Consider the following 17,835-nt stretch of genomic DNA (forward strand, 5'->3'; position numbering starts at 1 on the left):
CATGTACGGGAGCGTCAGTGGCCGCTGTCAGTTCCCCAGCGCATGCGCGGGAGCGTCAGCGGCTGCTGTCAGTTTCCCAGCGCATGCGCGGGAGCGTCAGCGGCCGCTGTCAGTTTCCCGCGCATGCGCAGTGGGGAAAGTCTCTTCCGCCTCCGCCATGGTGGAGGCCGTGGCGGAGGCGGAAGGGAAAGAGTGCCCCCACGGCACAGGCCCCCCCGCGGATCGGTGGGCCCCGATCACGGGCCAGGCAACCGTGGGGGGCACCCCCCGGGGTCAGATCGCCCCGCGCCCCCCCCCCCCCCCCGGACCCCGGAGCCCGCCCACGCCGCCTGGTCCCGCCGGTAAATACCAGGTTTGATTTACGCCGGCGGGACAGGCAATTCCTGGGCGGAACTTCGGCCCATGCGGGCCGGAGAATCCAGCGGGGGGTCCCGCCAAACGGCGCGGCCGGATTCCCGCCCCCGCCCAATCTCCGGGAGCGGAGACTTCGGCGGGGGCAGGGGCGGGATTCACGGCGGCCAATGGCCATTCTCCGACCCGGCGGGGGGTCGGAGAATGACGCCCATGGATAGAGCAGGGACAGGAATGGATGTTGCAGGTTCCGGGGTTTAGGTGTTTTAGTAAGCTCAGAGAAGGAGGCAAAAGAGGGGGAGGTGTGGCGCTGCTAGTCAAGAGCAGTATTACGGTGGCGGAGAGGATGCTAGATGGGGACTCATCTTCCGAGGTAGTATGGGCTGAGGTTAGAAACAGGAAAGGAGAGGTCATCCTGTTGGGAGTTTTCTATAGGCCTCCAAATAGTTCTAGGGATGTAGAGGAAAGGATGGCGAGGATGATCCTGGATAAGAGCGAAAGTAACAGGGTAGTTATTATGGGAGACTTTAACTTTCCAAATATTGACTGGAAAAGATATAGTTCGAGTACATTAGATGGGTCGTTTTTTGTACAGTGTGTGCAGGAGGGTTTCCTGACACAGTTTGTTGACAGGCCAACAAGAGGCGAGGCCACATTGGATTTGGTTTTGGGTAATGAACCAGGCCAGGTGTTGGATTTGGAGGTAGGTGAGCACTTTGGGGACAGTGACCACAATTCGGTAACGTTTACGTTAAGGATGGAAAGGGATAAGTATACACCGCAGGGCAAGAGTTATAGCTGGGGGAAGGGAAATTATGATGCCATTAGACGTGACTTGGGGGGATAAGGTGGAGAAGTAGGCTGCAAGTGTTGGACACACTGGATAAGTGGAGCTTGTTCAAGGATCAGCTACTGCGTGTTCTTGATAAGTATGTACCGGTCAGGCAGGGAGGAAGGTGCTGAGCGAGGGAACCGTGGTTTACCAAAGAAGTGGAATCTCTTGTTAAGAGGAAGAAGGAGGCCTATGTGAAGATGAGGTGTGAAGTTTCAGTTGGGGCGATGGATAGTTACAAGGTAGCGAGGAAGGATCTAAAGAGAGAGCTAAGACGAGCAAGGAGGGGACATGAGAAGTATTTGGCAGGAAGGATCAAGGAAAACCCAAAAGCTTTCTATAAGTATGTCAGGAATAAGCGAATGACTAGGGAAAGAGTAGGACCAGTCAAGGACAGGGATGGGAAGTTGTGTGTAGAGTCTGAAGAGATAGGCGAGATACTAAATGAATATTTTTCGTCAGTATTCACTCAGGAAAAAGATAATGTTGTGGAGGAGAATGCTGAGCTCCAGGTAAATAGATTAGATGGCATTGAGGTATGTAGGGAAGAGGTGTTGGCAATACTGGACAGGCTGAAAATAGATAAGTCCCCGGGACCTGATGGGATTTATCCTAGGATTCTCTGGGAGGCCAGGGAAGAGATTGCTGGACCATTGGCTTTGATTTTTATGTCATCATTGGCTACAGGAATAGTGCCAGAGGACTGGAGGATAGCAAATGTGGTCCCTTTGTTCAAAAAGGGGAGCAGAGACAACCCCGGCAACTATAGACCGGTGAGCCTCACGTCTGTAGTGGGTAAAGTCTTGGAGGGGATTATAAGAGACAAGATTTATAATCATCTAGATAGGAATAATATGATCACTGATAGTCAGCATGGCTTTGTGAAGGGTAGGTCATGCCTCACAAACCTTATCGAGTTCTTTGAGAAGGTGACTGAACAGGTAGACGAGGGTAGAGCAGTTGATGTGGTGTATATGGATTTCAGCAAAGCGTTTGATAAGGTTCCCCATGGTAGGCTATTGCAGAAAATACGGAGGCTGGGGATTGAGGGTGATTTAGAAATGTGGATCAGAAATTGGCTAGCTGAAAGAAGACCGAGGATGGTGGTTGATGGGAAATGTTCAGAATGGAGTTCAGTCACAAGTGGAGTACCACAAGGATCTGTTCTGGGGCCGTTGCTGTTTGTCATTTTTATCAATGACCTAGAGGAAGGCGCAGAAGGGTGGGTGAGTAAATTTGCAGACGATACTAAAGTCGGTGGTGTTGTCGATAGTGTGGAAGGAAGTAGCAGGTTACAGAGGGATATAGATAAGCTGCAGTGCTGGGCTGAGAGGTGGCAAATGGAGTTTAATGTAGAGAAGTGTGAGGTGATTCACTTTGGAAGGAATAACAGGAATGCGGAATATTTGGCTAATGGTAAAGTTCTTGGAAGTGTGGATGAGCAGTGGGATCTAGGTGTCCATGTACATAGATCCCTGAAAGTTGCCACCCAGGTTGATAGGGTGGTGAAGAAGGCCTATGGAGTGTTGGCCTTTATTGGTAGAGGGATTGAGTTCCGGAGTCAGGAGGTCATGTTGCAGCTGTACAGAACTCTGGTACGGCCGCATTTGGAGTATTGCGTACAGTTCTGGTCACCGCATTATAGGAAGGACGTGGAGGCTTTGGAGCGGGTGCAGAGGAGATTTACCAGGATGTTGCCTGGTATGGAGGGAAAATCTTATGAGGAAAGGCTGATGGACTTGAGGTTGTTTTCGTTGGAGAGAAGAAGGTTAAGAGGAGACTTAATAGAGGCATACAAAATGATCAGGGGGTTGGGTAGGGTGGACAGAGAGCATTCTCCCGCGGATGGAAATGGCTGGCACGAGGGGACATAACTTTAAACTGAGGGGTAATAGGTATAGGACAGAGGTCAGAGGTAGGTTCTTTACGCAAAGAGTAGTGAGGCCGTGGAATGCCCTACCTGCTCCAGTAGTGAACTCGCCAACATTGAGGGCATTTAAAAGTTTATTGGATAAACATATGGATGATAATGGTATAGTGTAGGTTAGATGGCTTTTGTTTCGGTGCAACATCGTGGGCCGAAGGGCCTGTACTGCGCTGTATTGTTCTATGTTCTATGTTCTATGTTAAAGGAAGTGGCAGTGGAGATAGTGGATCCATTGGTTATGACATTCCAAAATTCCATGGACATGGGAAAAGTTCCAGTGGATTGGAAAAATGCGAACGTAACCCCCTTATTCAAAAACGGAGGGAGGCAGAATGTGGGAAATCACAGAGCAGATGGTTCAACATCTGTTGTTGGATAATTATTGGAATCAATGATCAAGGATGTAATATCAGGACATTTGGAAAGCGAAAGCTCTATCCCTCAGAGTCAGCATGGTTTTGTGAAGGGCAAATCATGTTTGACTCATTTGCGTGAGTTCTTTGAAGGGCGACATGGTAGCACAGTGGTTCGTACTGTTGCTTCACAGCTCCAGGGTCCCAGGTTCAATTCCCGACTTGGGTCACTGACTGCGGAGTCGGCACGTTCTCCCCGTGACTGATTGCGTTTCCTCCGGGTGTTCCGGTTTGCTCCCACAGTCCAAAGATGTGCAGTTGGATGGACCATTCTAAATTACCCTTAGTGTCCCAAAAGAAAGGTTAGCTGGAGTTAGCGGGTTACGGGGACAGGGTGGAAGGGTGGGCTTCGGTGGGTTGCTCTTTCCAAGGGCCGGTGCATACTCGATGGGCCGAATGGCCTCCTTCAACACTGTAAATTCTGTGATTCTATGATTCTATATCACATGCAAATGGGGATCCTGTAAATGTTGTACATCTGGAGTTCCGCAAAGCGTTTAAACGGTGCCACACCAAAGGTTTAATTAACGAGGTGAGATCACGTGGGATTAGGGGTAATTTATTAGCTTGTATAGAAGACTGGCTGATGGACAGCAGACAGATTTGGGATAAATGGCTCTTTCTCTGGATGGCAAGATGTAACCAGTGGGGGGGCCACAGGGTTCGGTCCTTGGGCCCCAGCTATTTACAATCTATATTAACGACATGGATACAGGAATAGAAGGTTCTGTAGCCAAATCCACAGATCACACAAAATAGGTGGGACAGTAAGTTGCAATGAGGAAATAAGAACCTTACTAATGGAGAGTGGGCCAAAATGTGGCAGATGGAGTTTATCGTGGATAAGTGTGAGGTCATGGATTTTGGTCGGAGATGTGGAAAGGCAGCTTCTTGTCTAATTGGAGAGAACTTTCGGGGAGCTTCGATGCAGAGGGTTCTGGGTATCCTCGTACATCAGTCACAGAAAACAAACATGCAGGTACAGCAGATAATAAGGAAAGCAAATGGAATGTTGGCATTTATAGCAAAAGGAATTGAGTATGAAGGGAGTGTTGTTGCAACTATACAAGGCATTGGGAAGACCGCACCTGGAGTATTGTGCACAGTATTGGTCCCTTATTTGAGGAAAGATGTAGCGGCATTGGAGGCAGTTCAGAGAAGGTTCACTAGATTCCAGAGTTGAGGGGTTTGTCGTATGAGGAGAGATTGTACAGTTTAGGTCGATACTCTCTCGAGTTTGGAAGAATGAGGGGAGATTAAATTGAAGTATACAAGATGCTAAAAGGTCTGGATAAAGTAGACGTGGAGCTGGTGCTTCCTCTTCTGGGGCATTCTGAACAAGAGGTCATAATCTGAGAATAGGAGGTAGCAAAGTTCAAACAGATTTGAGGAAAATGTACTTCTGCCAAAGGGTTGTGAACCTGTGGAACTCGCTATCCCAGAGTGGGGTGGATACAGGGACAGTGAGTAAAGTTAAGGAGGAGTTAGACAGGTTTTTAATCGGGTTGAAGGGTTATGGAGAACGGACAGGACGGTGGACTTGAGGCCAGGATGGGATCAGCCATGATCACATTGAGGGTGTTTCGGCGAGGGAGGGTTGAGGGTGTTTCGGCGAGGGAGGGTTGAGGGTGTTTCGGCGAGGGAGGGTTGAGGGTGTTTCGGCAAGGGGAGGGTTGAGGGTGTTTCGGCGAGGGAGGGTTGAGGGTGTTTCGGCGAGGGAGGGTTGAGGGTGTTTCGGCGAGGGAGGGTTGAGGGTGTTTCGGCGAGGGAGGGTTGAGGGTGTTTCGGCGAGGGAGGGTTGAGGGTGTTTCGGCGAGGGAGGGTTGAGGGTGTTTCGGCGAGGGAGGGTTGAGGGTGTTTCGGCGAGGGAGGGTAAGTTGTCTATTCCTGTTCCGAGGTCATGTGATCTCGGGAGGAGATGCTCTGGCTGATTTCACAATCCAGCTCGTGGTCTGTAACATTGCAGGGAGCAGATGAGGAAGATATCAGCCATTATAGAATGGTGCAGCAGCTCGATGGGCCGAATGACCTAATTCCGCTCCAATATCTGATGAACTTGTCAAATCGAGAACAAAAATAGAGAAGAACAATATCACCGTCTGCTCAAATCATAGAATCATAGAATTGACAATGCAGAAGGAGGCCATTCGGCCCATCGAGTCTGCACTGGCCCTTGGACAGTGGACTCCGCACAGACAGTGACCCAAGCCGGAATCGAACCTGGGACCCTGGAGCTGTGAAGCATCTGTGCTAAGCACTGTGCTACCGTACTGCCCAGTGGTCTGAAGTGTTTTTGTTTCAATGCCAGAAGTGCAGCAGGGAAGGCAGATGGACTTCGAGCACTGATTAGTACTGGCAACTATGATGTTGTGGCTATCACAGAAACGTGGTTAGAGGAAGGGCAGCATTGGCAGCTGAACGTTGGAGGATACAGATGCTTCAGGAGAGATGGGGGGGATGTAATAGGGGTGGGGGAGTAGCATTACTGGTTAAGGAGATTACAGCCATACTGTGGGAGGACACCTTGGAGGGCTCATACAATGAGGCAATTTGGGTAGAGCTGAGGAACAGGCAGGGGGCAATCACAATGTTGGGGGTTTATTACAGGCCCCCCAACTTCCAGCGAGAGATAGAGGAGCAGAGATTTTGGACAGGTGCAAAAGTAACAGGGTTGTTACGGTGGGGGATTTTAATTTCCCCGATATTGACTGGGACTCTTAGTGCTCGGGGTTTGGATGGGGCAGAGTTTGTAAGGTGTACCCAGGAAGCCTTCTTGATGCAATATGTAGATGGTCCAACTGGGGAAGGGCCGGTACTGGACTTGGAATTGGGGATTGAGCCTGGACAGGTGGTTGAGGCTCAGCAGATGTACCTTTCAGGAACAGTGACCACAATTCCGTAATTTTAGGGCACATTTGGACAGGGATGAGGGTAACCCTCGGGTTAGGGAGCGAAACTGGGGAAAGGCAAATTACGATAACATGAGGCAGGAATTGAAGAATTTGGATTGGGTGCTGTTGGAGTGTAAATCAGCATTGGACATGTGGGAGTCTTTCAAGCGACAGTTGATTAGGATTCAGGAAATTCCTGAGAGAACGCAGGATATATATGGGAAGTTTAGGGAGCCTTGGATAACGAGTGATATTGTGAACCTTGTGAAAAAGAAAAAGAAAAAAGAGGCTTTTGCAATGTTAATGTGCATCCCAAAGCGTTTTATTCATATGTAAAAAGCAAGAGGGTAGCCAGAGAAAGGATTGGACCCTTAAGGAAAGTGGGGGGAATCTATGTGCTGAGCCAGAGGAAATGGGCGAGGTACTAAATGAGCACTTTGCATCAGTGTTCACCAAAGAAAAGGACTTTGTGGAAGATGATTCTTGGGTAGAGTGTGTGGACATTCTGGGTCATGTTGACATCAAAAAGGAGGAGTTATTGGGTCTTTAAAAAAATGGAAGGGAGATAAGTCTCCTGGGCCGGATGGGATTTACCCCAGAATACTGAGGGAAGCAAGGGAAGAAATTGCTGGGGTCTCGACTGATATCTTTGTCTTCTAATTGGCTACTGGTGAGGTCCCAGAGGACGGGACAAAACATAATGTTATACCGATGTTTAAGAAAGGTAGCAGGGAAATTCCCGGGAACTATTGGCCGGTGAGCCTCACATCAGTAGTAGGTAAATCAAAGTCCCAGAAAGGGAAAGGACAGTGTATCTAACACACTGTGACACCCAGTCCCAGAGATGGAACGGACAGTGTATCTAACACAGTGTGACACCCAGTCCCAGAGAGGGAAAGGACAGTGTATTTAACATCCTCACACCCAGTCCCAGAGAGGGAATGGACAGTGTATCTAACACAGTGACACCCAGTCCCAGAGATGGAACGGACAGTGTATCTAACACACTGTGACACCCAATCCCAGAGAGGGAAAGGACAGTGTATCTAACACACTCACATGCAGTCCCAGAGAGGGAAAGGACAGTGTATCTAACACACTGTGACACCCAGTCCCAGAGAGGGAAAGGACAGTGTATCTAACACACTGTGACACCCAGCCCCAGAGAGGGAAAGGACAGTGTATCTAACACACTGTGTCACCCAGTCCCAGAGAGGGAAAGGACAGTGTATCTAACACACTCACTTCAGTCCCAGAGAGGGAAAGGACAGTGTATCTAACACATTCACATGCAGTCCCAGAGAGGGAAAGGACAGTGTAACTAACACACTGTGACACCCAGTGCCTGAGTGGGAAAGGACAGTATATCTAACACAGTGTGACACCCAGTCCCCGAGAGGGAAAGGACAGTGTATCTAACACACTGTGACACCCAGTCCCAGAGAGGGAAAGGACAGTGTATCTAACACACTGTGACACCCAGTGCCTGAGTGGGAAAGGACAGTATATCTAACACAGTGTGACACCCAGTCCCCGAGAGGGAAAGGACAGTGTATCTAACACAGTGTGACACCCAGTCCCCGAGAGGGAAAGGATAGTGTATCTAACACTGTGACACCCAGTCCCAGAGAGGGAAAGGACCGTGTATCTAACACACTGTGACACCCAGTCCCAGAGAGGGAAAGGACAGTGTATCTAACACACTGTGACACCCAGTCCCAGAGAGGGAAAGGACAGTGAATCTAACACACTGTGACACCCAGTCCCAGAGATGGAACGGACAGTGTATCTAACACACTGTGACACCCAGTCCCAGAGAGGGAAAGGACAGTGTATCTAACACAGTGTGACACCCAGTCCCAGAGAGGGAAAGGACAGTGTATCTAACACACTATTACACCCAGTCCCAGACGGGGAAAGGACAGTGTATCTAACACACTGTGACACCCAGTGCCTGAGTGGGAAAGGACAGTATATCTAACACACTGTGACACCCAGTCCCAGAGGGGGAAAAGACAGTGTATCTAACACACTGTGACACCCAGTGCCTGAGTGGGAAAGGACAGTGTATCTAACACACTGTGTCACCCAGTCCCAGAGGGGGAAAGGACAGTGTATCTAACACACTGTGACACCCAGTGCCTGAGTGGGAAAGGACAGTGTATCTAACACACTGTGACACCCAGTGCCAGAGAGGGAAAGGACAGTGTATCTAACACAGTGTGACACCCAGTCCCAGAGAAGGAAAGAATAGGGTAACTTCAACTTTGACATCCAGTGTAATGGGAGCTTTACTGTGTTCCTAACTTCATACTGTCGCTGCGCTGGGAGTGAATGGTTGGGACAGTGTGAAGGGAGATTTGCTCTCTATCTAACCCAATGCTGTATGTGTCCTGGGAGTGATAGATGGAGACAGTGTTAAGGGCGACATTCTCAATACCTCTCCTCAGATTTACCTGGAAAGGTCGATATAACAATGTGGAGAGAGTTTATTTTTTTACACCTGTGTGTGTCATTGAGCAGCCTGAGTCTTTACAGAAATTGGAGTGACGATATCTGAAACAGAATCCCAGGTTCAGTGTAAAATGCAGCAGATAGTGAGAGCCTTCCATCAGATTTCACAGACAGCACCTTCCGAACACACGGCCGCTGAACACCGAGGGGGACAAGGACAGCAGACACATGGGAACACCACCACCTGCAAATTCCCCTCCACGTCACTCACCATCCTGACTTGGAATTACATCGCCGTTCCTTCACTGCCACTTGGTCAAAATCCCGGAGCTCGTTCCCTAATAGCACGGTGGCTGTACCTACACCACATGGAGCACAGGGGCTGGAGAGAGCAGATCATCGCCACCTTCGCAAGGGGCAGTTAGTGATGGGCAGTAAATGAGCCCAGCCAGGGATCCCAGCAACCTGGGAAAGAATAAAAAAGATTTACATCAGCAATATTGTGCAGTGAACATGGAGGAAGTGAGAACAAAGAAAAGTACAGCACAGGAACAGGCCCTTCGGCCCTCCCAGCCTGCGCCGATCCAGATCCTTTATCAAAAGTGTCACCTATTTTCCAAGGATCTACTTCCCTCTGTTCCCCGCCCATTCATATATCTGTCTAGATGCATCTTAAATGATGCTATCGTGCCCGCCTCTACCACCTCCGCTGGCAAAGCGTTCCAGGCACCCACCACCCTCTGCGTAAAAAACTTTCCACGCACATCTCCCTTAAACTTTCCCCCTCTCACCTTGAAATCGTGACCCCTTGTAATTGACACCCCCACTCTTGGAAAAAGCTTGTTGCTATCCACCCTGTCCATACATAGATTTCATAGATTTCATAGAATTTACAGTGCAGAAGGAGGCCATTCAGCCCATCGGGTCTGTACCGGCTCTTGGAAAGAGCACCCTACGCACGGTCAATATCTCCACCCTATCCCCGGAACCCCACCCAACACGAAGGGCAACTTTGGACACTAAGGGCAATTTATCATGGCCAATCCACCTAACCTGCACATCTTTGGACTGTGGGAGGAAACCGGAGCACCCGGAGGAAACCCACGCAGACACGGGGAAGACGTGCAGACTCCGCACAGACAGTGACCCAAGCCGGAATCGAACCTGGGACCCTGGAGCTGTGAAGCAATTGTGCTATCCACAGTGCTACCGTGCTGCCCTCTCATAATTTTGTAGACCTCAATCAGGTCCCCCCTCAACCTCAGACTTTCCAACGAAAACAATCCTAATCTACTAAACCTTTCTTCATAGCTAGCACCCTCCATACCAGGCAACATCCTGGTGAACCTCCTCTGCACCCTATCTAAAGTATCCACATCCTTCTGGTGATGTGGCGACCAGAACTGCACGCAGTATTCCAAATGTGGCCGAACTAAAGTCCTATACAACTGTAACATGACCTGCCGACTCTTGCACTCAATACCCCGTCCGATGAAAGCAAGCATGCTGTATGCCTTCTTGACCACTCTATTGACCTGCGTTGCCACCTTCAGGGTACAATGGACCTGAACTCCCAGATCTCTCTGTACATCATTTTTCCCCAGGAATCTTCCATTGCCCATATAGTCCGCTCTTGAATTAGATCTTCCAAAATGCATCACCTCTCATTTGCCTGGATTGAACTCCACCTGCCATTTCTCTGCCCAACTAAGGTAGCCGATATTCAGGACGCCAAAGCGTGTAATGAGGCAGTGGGGAAGGGAACACTGACAAAGGAGAGTACTTGCAGGCACGGAGATGGGTTGAAGTGTGTATACTTCAATGCAAGAAGCATCAGGAATAAGGTGGGTGAACTTAAGGCATGGATCGGTACTTGGGACTACGATGTGGTGGCCATCACGGAAACTTGGATAGAAGAGGGGCAGAAATGGTTGTTGGAGGTCCCTGGTTATAGATGTTTCAATAAGATTAGGGAGGGTGGTAAAAGAGGTGGGGGGGGTGGCATTATTAATTAGAGATAGTATAACAGCTGCAGAAAGGCAGTTCGAGGAGTATCACCCTATTGAGGTAGTATGGGTTGAAGTCAGAAATAGGAAAGGAGCAGTCACCTTGTTAGGAGTTTTCTATAGGCCCCCCAATAGTAGCAGAGATGTGGAGGAACAGATTGGGAAACAGATTTTGGAAAGGTGCAGAAGTCATAGGGTGGTAGTCATGGGCGACTTTAACTTCCCAAATATTGAGTGGAAACTCTTTAGATCAAATAGTTTGGATGGGGTGGTGTTTGTGCAGTGTGTCCAGGAAGCTTTTCTAACACAGTATGTAGATTGTCCGACCAGAGGAGGGGCAATATTGGATTTAGTACTGGGTAATGAACCAGGGCAAGTGATAGATTTGTTAGTGGGGGAGCATTTTGGAGATAGTGACCACAATTCTGTGACTTTCACTTTAGTGATGGAGAGGGATAGGTGCGTGCAACAGGGCAAGGTTTACAATTGGGGGAAGGGTAAATACGATGTTGTCAGACAAGAATTGAAGTGCATAAGTTGGGAACATGGGCTGGCAGGGAAGGACACAAGTGAAATGTGGAACTTGTTCAAGAAACAGGTGCTACGTGTCCTTGATATGTATGTCCCTGTCAGGCAGGGAAGAGACGAACGAGTGAGGGAACCATGGTTGACAAGAGAGGTTGAATGTCTGGTTATGAGGAAAAAGGAGACTTATGTAAGGCTGAGGAAACAAGGTTCAGACAGGGCATTGGAGGGATACAAGATAGCCAGGAGGGAACTGAAGAAAGGGATTAGGAGAGCTAAGAGAGGGCATGAACAATCTTTGGCGGGTAGGATCAAGGAAAACCCCAAGGCCTTTTACACATATGTGAGAAATATGAGAATGACTAGAGCGAGGGTAGGTCCGATCAAGGACAGTAGCGGGAGATTGTGTATTGAGTCTGAAGAGATCATAGAATTTCATAGAATTTACAGTGCAGAAGGAGGCCATTCGGCCCATCGAGTCTGCACCGGCTCTTGGAAAGAGCACCCCACCCAAGGTCCACACCTCCACCCTATCCCCATAACCCAGTAACCCCACTATGGGCAATTTTAGCATGGCCAATCCACCTAACCTGCACATCTTTGGACCGTGGGAGGAAACCGGAGCACCCGGAGGAAACCCACGCACACACGGGGAGGATGTGCAGACTCCGCACAGACAGTGACCCAAGCCGGAATCGAACCTGGGACCCTGGAGCTGTGAAGCATTTGTGCTATCCACAATGCTACCGTGCTGCCTGTAGATAGGAGAGGTCTTGAACGAGTACTTTTGTTCTGTATTTACAAATGAGAGGGGCGATATTGTTGGAGAGGACAGTGTGAAACAGATTGGTAAGCTCGAGGAAATACTTGTTAGGAAGGAAGATGTGTTGGGCATTTTGAAAAACTTGAGGATAGACAAGTCCCCCGGGCCTGACCGGATATATCCAAGGATTCTATGGGAAGCAAGAGATGAAATTGCAGAGCCGTTGGCAATGATCTTTTCGTCCTCACTGTCAACAGGGGTGGTACCAGGGGATTGGAGAGTGGCGAATGTCGTGCCCCTGTTCAAAAAAGGGAATAGGGATAAACCTGGGAATTACAGGCCAGTTAGTCTGTCTTCGGTGCTAAGCAAAGTAATGGAAAGGGTACTGAAGGATAGGATTTCTGAGCATCTGGAAAGACACTGCTTGATTAGGGATAGTCAGCACGGATTTGTGAGGGGTAGGTCTTGCCTTACAAGTCTTATTGAATTCTTTGAGGAGGTGACCAAGCATGTGGATGAAGGTAAAGCAGTGGATGTAGTGTACATGGATTTTAGTAAGGCATTTGATAAGGTTCCCCATGGTAGGCTTCTGCAGAAAGTAAGGAGGCATGGGATAGTGGGAAATTTGGCCAGTTGGATAACGAACTGGCTAACCGATAGAAGTCAGAGAGTGGTGGTGGATGGTAAATATTCAGCCTGGATCCCAGTTACCAGTGGCGTACCGCAGATATCAGTTCTGGGTCCTCTGCTGTTTGTGATTTTCATTAATGACTTGGATGAGGGAGTTGAAGGGTGGGTCAGTAAATTTGCAGACGATACGAAGATTGGTGGAGTTGTGGATAGTAAGGCGGGCTGTTGTCGGCTGCAAAGAGACATAGATAGGATGCAGAGCTGGGCTGAGAAGTGGCAGATGGAGTTTAACCCTGAAAAGTGTGAGGTTGTCCATTTTGGAAGGACAAATATGAATGCGGAATACAGGGATAACGGTAGAGTTCTTGGCAATGTGGAGGAGCAGAGAGATCTTGGGGTCTATGTTCATACATCTTTGAAAGTTGCCACTCAAGTGGATAGAGCTGTGAAGAAGGCCTATGGTGTGCTCGCGTTCATTAACAGAGGGATTGAATTTAAGAGCCGTGAGGTGATGATGCAGCTGTACAAAACTTTGGTAAGGCCACATTTGGAGTACTGTGTACAGTTCTGGTCGCCTCATTTTAGGAAGGATGTGGAAGCTTTGGAAAAGATGCAAAGAAGATTTACCAGGATGTTGCCTGGAATGGAGAGTAGGTCTTACGAGGAAAGGTTGCGGGTGCTAGGCCTTTTCTCATTAGAACGGAGAAGGATGAGGGGCGACTTGATAGAGGTTTATAAGATGATCAGGGGAATAGATAAGAGTAGACAGTCAGAGACTTTTCCCCGGGTGGAACAAACCATTACAAGGGGACATAAATTTAAGGTGAAAGGTGGAAGATATAGGAGGGATATCAGAGGTAGGTTCTTTACCCAGAGAGTAGTGGGGGCATGGAATGCACTGCCTGTGGAAGTAGTTGAGTCGGAAACATTAGGGACCTTCAAGCAGCTATTGGATAGGTACATGGATTACGGTAAAATGATATAGTGTAGATTTATTTGTTCTTAAGGGCAGCACGGTAGCATTGTGGATAGCACAATTGCTTCACAGCTCCAGGGTCCCAGGTTCGATTCCGGCTTGGGTCACTGTCTGTGCGGAGTCTGCACGTCCTCCCCGTGTCTGCGTGGGTTTCCTCCGGGTGCTCCGGTTTCCTCCCTCAGTCCAAAGATGTGCAGGTTAGGTGAATTGGCCAATGATAAATTGCCCTTTATGTCCAAAATTGCCCTTGGTGTTGGGTGGAGGTGTTGAGTTTGGGTAGGGTGCTCTTTCCAAGAGCCGGTGCAGACTCAAAGGGCCGAATGGCCTCCTTCTGCACTGTAAATTCAATGATAATCTATGATTAATCTAGGACAAAGCTTCGGCACAACATCGTGGGCCGAAGGGCCTGTTCTGTGCTGTATTTTCTATGTTCTATGTTCTAACTCTCCAATCTATCTATATTTTGCTGTATTCTCTGACAGTCCTCCTCGCTATCTGCAACTCCACCAATCTTCGTATCATCTGCAAACTTGCTAATCAGGCCACCTATACCTTCGTCCAGATCATTTATGTATATCACAAACAACAGTGGTCCCAGCACGGATCCCTGTGGAACACCACTAGTCACCTTTCTCCATTTTGAGACACTCCCTCCCACCACTACTCTCTGAGCGGACTGATTCTGGTTAAAAGGGACGGAGCGGTTCATGAACCAGGAGTGTTGCTATTTCAATAAGAATACAATAGAATCCCTGCCGTGCAGAATGACGCCATTTGGCCCATCAAATCTGCACCGACCCATTGAAAGAGCACCCTCCCTCGGCCCACAGCACACCCCAGCTCCGTAACGCCACCTATGGCCAATATGGCAAAGCCAATCCATATCTATGGACAGTGGGAGCAAACCGGAGCTCCCGGCGGGAACCCACGCTGACACAGGGAGAAGGTACAAACTCCACACAGACAGTCACTCGAGGTCGGAATCAAACCCGGGTCCTGCCGCTGTGAGGCAACAGTGCTAACCACCGTGACGCCCAATTCCGAACATTCCACTTCCTGTTCCTAATCACTCATTTATGATAATTGTGGAGAATGTGTTCGAAACACGTCAGAGGAATGGACACAAGTCAAGTTGGAACACGGAAAACCAGTTGTAAAGTCGATAGGATGCAAGCAGCCTGTCTGCCAAGAGATGAAATTGCTGGGCCTCTGACACAAATCTTTGTGTCCTGATTGCCACAGGTGAGATCCCCGACGATTGGAGGGTCGCCAATGTTGTACCGTTATTGAAGAAGGGTTGCAAGGATAATCCGGGAAATTATAGGCCAGTGAGCTTGACGTCAGTGACAGTGAAAATGTTGGAAAAGGTTCTCAGAGATAGGGGACGGAATTCACTGATAATAGGGCAATGACCACCCGCCCACGGGAAAACGGGCGCCAATCGCTCTGTGACAGTCCAGAGGGATTCTGCGTTTTGAAGTGGGCTCGCAGGGCCCCGGAGTAGTCCACACAGCTGCCGATACGGATCCCTGCTCGACCGGTCACGGGTCCGCGTAACATGGCGGACCCATACAGCGGGCCGGCCCCCACAATAGAGGCCCCCTCCCTCCCTCCCTCCCCCCCCACCCCCAAGATCGAGTGTGCCCGCCGACGGTGGCCCCTGATGGTGAGCCTGGTCGCCCTGGAGGCCCCCCCCCCCAGTGACCGATCCCCCCGCCCCCTACCAGGGCGGCTGCGGACTCTGCCCGCAGTGGCCACTCCGAGCTCCCGCCAGGTGGAGCCACGAGGGAACCACGCCAGCGGGAACTCGGCCAGTTGCCAGCGGAGAATCGCTGCGAGGGCCTCTTTCAATGGCCCCCGATCGCCGCCAAATCAACTTGGGCCGCCCGACTGGCGGCAACTCACCGGACCGTGGAGAATCGTGGCAAGGCTTCCGACCCGATCGCGGATCTGATGTTCCATTCTCCGCCCCCGCGCCGAGCGCGATTTCTGCTCTGACAATCCCGCCCAGCATCGCTGCACATTTGGGAGTAAATGGTCTGATTAGCGACAGACAGTATTGTTTAGTACGAGGGAGGTCATGTCTCACTAATTTGATTGAACGTTTTGAAGCGGTGACAAAAATAATTGACGAGGGAAGGGCTGTGGATGTTGTCTACATGGACTTCAGCAAAGCATTTGATAAGGTCCCTCATGGCTGGCTGGTGCAAAAGATTAGATCACATGGGGTCATGGGGGAACTAGCTGGATGGATCCAGAACGGGCTTGGCCACAGAAGACCGAGGGTAGCAGTGGAAGGGTGTTTTTCCGAATGGAGATCTGTAACTAATGGAATTCCACAGGGATCAGTTCTGGGACCTCTGTTCTTTGTAATATATATAAACGACTTGGAAGAAAATGTAGCGGGTCCGATTAGCAAGTTTGCGATGATATTAAGATTGCAGGAGTTGCGGATAGTCAGAGAATACAGCAGGATATAGACCGGCTGCAAAATTGGGCAGCGAAATGGCAGATGGAATTTAACCCGGACAAATGAAAGGTTTGGGTTTTTGGCAGGTCCAATTCAGGTGGGAGCTGCAGAATACATGGCAGTATGAGTTCCACGGTGGCGCAAGTGATTAGCACGGTTGTCTCACGACGCCGAGGTCCCAGGTTCCATCCCGGCTCTGGGTCACTGTCCGTGATGTGCAGAGTAGGTGGATTGGCCACGTTAAATTGCCCCTTAATCGGAAGAAATGAATTGGATACTCTATTTATTGAAAAAAAATACATGGCAGCACCATCAGGAGCATAGAGACACAGAGAGATCTGGGCGTGCAGGTCCACAAATCCTTCAAAGTGGCAGCACAGGTGAAATGGTGATGGAGAAAGCATACGGACTGCTTGCTTTCATAGGACAAAAGCTCAAAAATTATGTTACAATTATGTAGAACGTTGGTTAGGCCACATTTGGAAAACTGTGTCCAATTCTGGTCATCGCATTGCCAGAAGGATGGGGAGGCTTTGCAGAGGGAGCAGGAAACGTTTACCAGGATGTTGCCTGGTATGGAGGGTATTAGCTATGAGGAGAGGTTGAATAAACTGGGATTGTTCTCCCGAGAGAGACGGAGACTGAGGGGCGACCTGATAGAAGTTTATAAAATTATGAGGGGTACAGATGGGGTAACAGTTGGAGGCTTTTTCCCAGGGCGGAAATGACAATTACAAGAGGGCACAGGCTCAAGGTGAGGGGGGAAAAGGTTCAGTGGAGATGTGCGGGGAAAGTTTTTACACAGAGGGTGTTGGTGGCCTGGAATGCACTGCCCAGTGAGGGGGTTGAGGCAGACAGATTAGCCACCTTTAAGACTTAACTGGATAGGCACATGAACAGACTGGGTATAGAAGGATACAGGCGCTTGGTCCAGATAGGATCACGTGATCAGCGCAGACTTGGAGGGCCGAAGGGCCTGTATTGTTCATTGCTCTATGTGAGAATTGGAGACAGCAGAGAAATAATCTCAGTTTATCTAAAACTCTATGACACCCAGTCCCAGAGAGGGAAAGGACAGTGAATCTAACACACTGTGACACCCAGTCCCAGAGAGGGAAAGGACAGTGTATTCAACACACTGTGACACCCAGTCCCAGAGAGGGAACGGACACCGTATCTAACACACTGACACCCAGTCCCAGAGGGGGAAAGGACAGTATATCTAACACACTGTGACAACAGTCCCAGAGAGGGAAAGGACAGTGTATCTAACACACTGTGACACCCAGTCCCAGAGAGGGAACGGACACCGTATCTAACACACTGACACCCAGTCCCAGAGGGGGAAAGGACAGTATATCTAACACACTGTGACAACAGTCCCAGAGAGGGAAAGGACAGTGTATCTAACACACTGTGACACCCAGTTCCAGAGAGGGAAAGGACAGTGTATCTAACACAGTGTGACACCCAGTCCCAGAGAGGGAAAGGACAGTGTATCTAACACACTGTGACACCCAGTCCCAGAGAGGGAAAGGACAGTGTATCTAACACACTGTGACACCCAGTCCCAGAGAGGGAAAGGACAGTGTATCTA

The 17,835-nt window shown here is 49.5% G+C and overlaps 1 protein-coding gene across 2 annotated transcripts in view; it reads right to left on the reverse strand.

Annotated features, from left to right (window-relative positions):
- Positions 1-9,265, reverse strand: part of LOC140403374 (pancreatic secretory granule membrane major glycoprotein GP2-like) — a 198,459-nt gene extending 189,194 nt beyond the window's left edge. The window contains exon 1 of one of the 2 annotated variants that reach the window (XM_072491296.1): positions 9,140-9,265. Coding sequence is in view for 1 of the 2 variants with exons in the window: in XM_072491295.1 (XP_072347396.1) it covers positions 9,140-9,142 (3 nt within the window). In the remaining variant the exon portion in view is untranslated. The remainder of the gene's footprint in view (positions 1-9,139) is intronic. The other variant, XM_072491295.1, reaches the window with a different exon arrangement.
- Between the last annotated feature and the right edge of the window lie 8,570 nt (positions 9,266-17,835).

Source organism: Scyliorhinus torazame, chromosome 27, assembly GCF_047496885.1.
Source record: "Scyliorhinus torazame isolate Kashiwa2021f chromosome 27, sScyTor2.1, whole genome shotgun sequence".
NCBI classification, from domain to species: domain Eukaryota; kingdom Metazoa; phylum Chordata; class Chondrichthyes; order Carcharhiniformes; family Scyliorhinidae; genus Scyliorhinus; species Scyliorhinus torazame.